We start from the raw sequence: 3,874 nt of genomic DNA on the forward strand, positions 1-3,874 counted from the left end.
TTAACAGACCCGTGAAGCCATAAATGAGACTCATCGCTGAACACAATTTTGCTTTCATTGACTAATTTTCAAAGACAATTTGGTAACGTTGTTCAATCATGCAGTATGACAGTTCGTTTGAAGTTAACCTTTTCGTAAGTTCTATAAGTCTTAAAAAAATACTATTTATTGTTGCATGTTTGTAATAAACAATATGAATTCATTTAACTAGGCAATAATGAAGTATGAAAAACATGATGATTTTCCTCCGTACATCTGTGATATTTCAGCAAACTCAAAGTCAAACACATGAAACATGATGACAGCTAACCAAATCTTTAAGAACATTTGAAAAAAACACTAATTCTTGAGAATGTTAATATTGTAAAATACTATTTTCTCAATTTCAGAGCACAGCATGACATTTGTTTTGTGTTACCCCATAATTTGACAATAACTTAATGATTGGTCCAACGGAGCAAATTCAAAAATACGACGATCAGTCCAACATAAATTCTAATTTCAGCTGTCTTTTCATAGTGGCATATTTTTAAAATATTTTCAAGTGGAAGAAGAATTAGTTCCTTTTAAGAACTGTGTCTTTAAATTAATGAATTAATTAATTAAGATCTGTATTACTAAAAAAAATAGTTCTTTCTAAGCTTTTCTTTTAAATGATAACATTTCCATGAGTTATGAATTAAATACTCAATTGCTTTATAAACTACATTTCAAATCCAAGTAATTAAACGCCCAATTAATTGCGTTTTTTATGTTATACTCATTTATCCAAACAAAAATATTTATGCGTAGTAATTAATCATTAATTATATGGTTTCTTTTCTTATAAATCTGTTGCTTGTTGTCTATTATGTTTGAGTATGAATTAATAATAATTTTTTATGTTATTTTTTTTAATGTTGAAATGAAACAACTGTTTTTTTATAAATAAATGTCTTATGGGTGGGTGATTATCTGACACACTTTTATTATAATTGACCAGTCGCTGTCGCTTGATTGTGTGATATGGTGCGAATAGTGAAATGATTATTTCGCAAGTGTCAAATTTATTTGAATAATAAAGTTGTTATAAATGTTTGGCAGTTTATATGTTGGTAGATTTCTAAGAAGTTAAATTAATGGGTTTAAAACAGTTTTGAATAATAACACTTTCAATTCGGTGAGCAATGAAAGAAAAATGGGTTAAGGCTTGAAAAAAAAAACACTTTCGAAAAGTTTAATAAATTAATCAATAAATATAAAATACTTTTGTTAATATTTAAGCACAAAATTATTATTTAATAATAGTAATATTACAAACATTTTTTAAAATTAATTTACTAATAATCGTCTCTCTCATCCATAAATTTTCTTTATTTTCATTTCAGCATGATGTTTACACGACAGTATATGACATTATGTTTAATCTCATTCCTAACAATTCTTGCCACACCTGCCTTTCTAGTCACAGCCTACATTATCGATACGTCTAAATTAACAGATGCATCATTATCATCATCTGTCCAATCAACACCCTCATCCTATTTAGGTTCAAAAGTTCTATTTCAAAGTCCCAGTGTGGAGAATATTTACAATGAACTGATTGTCTCATCGAAACCTTTAAATTTGCGTAAATATTCCAATCGGCCCAAAACCAAGAAGACTAAAAAAGATTCACGAATCTATTATATACCCATACCACCACTGCCATATCGTTTTATTCCCGGCATTGGTTACGACTATCAGCCAATGAAAATTAAACCTCTCCTCGTGGAACCAGAAGCGGCTGTGACTACGGAGAAAATTAATTATTCCGGTTATAAAATTCCAAATCCCTATAAACAATATCAACAGCAATTACAGATGTCCTACTTTAAACCGTTGATGGCAATGCAGGAGAATTATAAAATTCCCACAACCCAGGCACCAGTTCGAAAACCCCCAGTGGCAGAGAGTAAAGTTTTTCGTGTGGATCGTGATGATTATTATTTTAATGGTCGGCCATTTAGATTACAAGTGGCGCATGCTGGACCAAAATACAATTTAACACCACAAAATTTGAAATCATCATTTTATTTCGATAAAAATATTATTTATTAAGTTATTTCTTCATAGTCTAAATATAAATATAAATGTAAATTAAAAGATTAAAATTGTTTAAGGTGTTTTACATATTAATAGGAGAAACGTGGGTTTAATGCGCGTAAGTATTTAATATTATTAGTAAAGAATGCTTAACAAATTCATATAAATAAGGATAAAAAGGGAAAAACATTGGTAAAATGTATGCCTTTTGTTATATAAACATGAATATCCTGGATTCTCAATCACGAATCATAAAAGCATGTCCAAAAAACTCATGCTCCTTTGAAGAGTTTTAAAATTACTGCATACAACACGAAAAAAAATACCCAAATTTGGAGTAAACGAAGTGATCATAAGAAAAAAATTTCTATTGAATTATGAAATAGGCCCATGGATCGGTATTGAAATGACAAGGAATTTCTTAAACAAAAATATTTTTAACTTTGCATCTGTTTGCTGTTTAGTACTGCGAACATTTTTACTTATTCTGCTTTATAAAATTGAAAAAATTTAAGCATGTTGATATATTTTTTTGATATTTAATGGCAATAATAGTCATAGAAAAATACACATAGTGCGGAAACTAGGAAAAAACTAAAACAAAAAAATTATTATGTTTTCACATACATTTTTTTACTAATACAATCTCACCACTTAGATTTTTTACAACTGAGTTAGGTCTTTAACAGGACAGTTTTCTACCTATGTGTATTTATCTAAGGTAGAAACGTTATTCTTTGGTTGAAACACTGAATATTAAAATTTTTTTCAAAATCTTAATTCCGTGAAATAAAAACTAAACAGATGGGGAAATAAATCTGTAACTTCTAAACATATAGTCCGAAGTCTTGAATTTGGATTTGGGGGTAATTCTCTTTATTTGATGGGAGCACAGGGAACCTATACCAAATGCAACGTATTCGTTTGAAGCTAGCATTGGCCGAAAAATGCCCAGAATATGCGGCATTATGACAACCTGTTACTATTTAGAAATAAGTTGTTAGGAAGTTTTGCCTCCCTCACCCGCCTGACTACTATTTGTTTCGAACGATGCAGAACGCTCTCTCTGTGATACGCTTCAGTTCAGAACATAGTATCCGATATTGGCTTGGTTAATTCTTGGCCTCAAAAGATAAGCAGTTCTTTTGGCTCGGAATCCCTATGTTGCCAGAAAGATGGGAAAAGCAGCTAACATTTTTATTTTATTTTTGGAAAAAAAATTTTAATTCTTACACTTTGATATATAATATAATGTTCTAGTAGATTCCATATATATAAAAATCTTTTAAATCGGATAGAGATATAAAATTTGGCATAATTTTTAAATATCCATATACCCGAGTTACATCAAAGATTCACCTCTATTGAAGGTGAATTAAAAAATGTGAAAGGATTTTATAAAAAAAGTAAATGAATATAATTAATACCAAATTTCTTGTTTGTTATTAGTTATCTAGATTAGAGTTAATTTCAAAAATTTGATTTGCGGGTATCATGAACCTTCATGATTTTGCATAAATAAAAATTATGGTGACCTTTTTTTGGAAAATTTTCACTCTTGTGGTGGTTCAACACACCTAAAGACGAGCATTTTGAGCACATTTTCTGTAGAGCAAAAATGGTTGAATATATTGCAAATATGATTTCACCGGTCGATTCTGCATCAAAACCTATTTTTAAGGATTCAAAAAACATCAGTTGGTTTTTTGAATCCTTAAAATAGTTCCAATAACCCACAACAGGTGACGCAAATCTCATAAAAAATAAAAACAAGAATTTTAGTTTTTTAAACATGCACGATGAAAAGGCA

General features: G+C 29.4%; 1 protein-coding gene across 1 annotated transcript; it reads left to right on the top strand.

Moving 5' to 3' along the window:
• The first annotated feature begins 1,371 nt into the window (after positions 1-1,371).
• On the top strand, positions 1,372-2,132 carry LOC135952268 (uncharacterized). Its single transcript, XM_065502130.1, has one exon. It carries the CDS (start codon positions 1,372-1,374, stop codon positions 2,077-2,079), a length of 708 nt encoding a protein of 235 aa, XP_065358202.1. The 3' UTR covers positions 2,080-2,132.
• Positions 2,133-3,874: the final 1,742 nt, after the last annotated feature.

The sequence above is a fragment of the Calliphora vicina genome, chromosome 1 (assembly GCF_958450345.1).
Source record: "Calliphora vicina chromosome 1, idCalVici1.1, whole genome shotgun sequence".
NCBI classification, from domain to species: Eukaryota; Metazoa; Arthropoda; class Insecta; order Diptera; family Calliphoridae; genus Calliphora; species Calliphora vicina.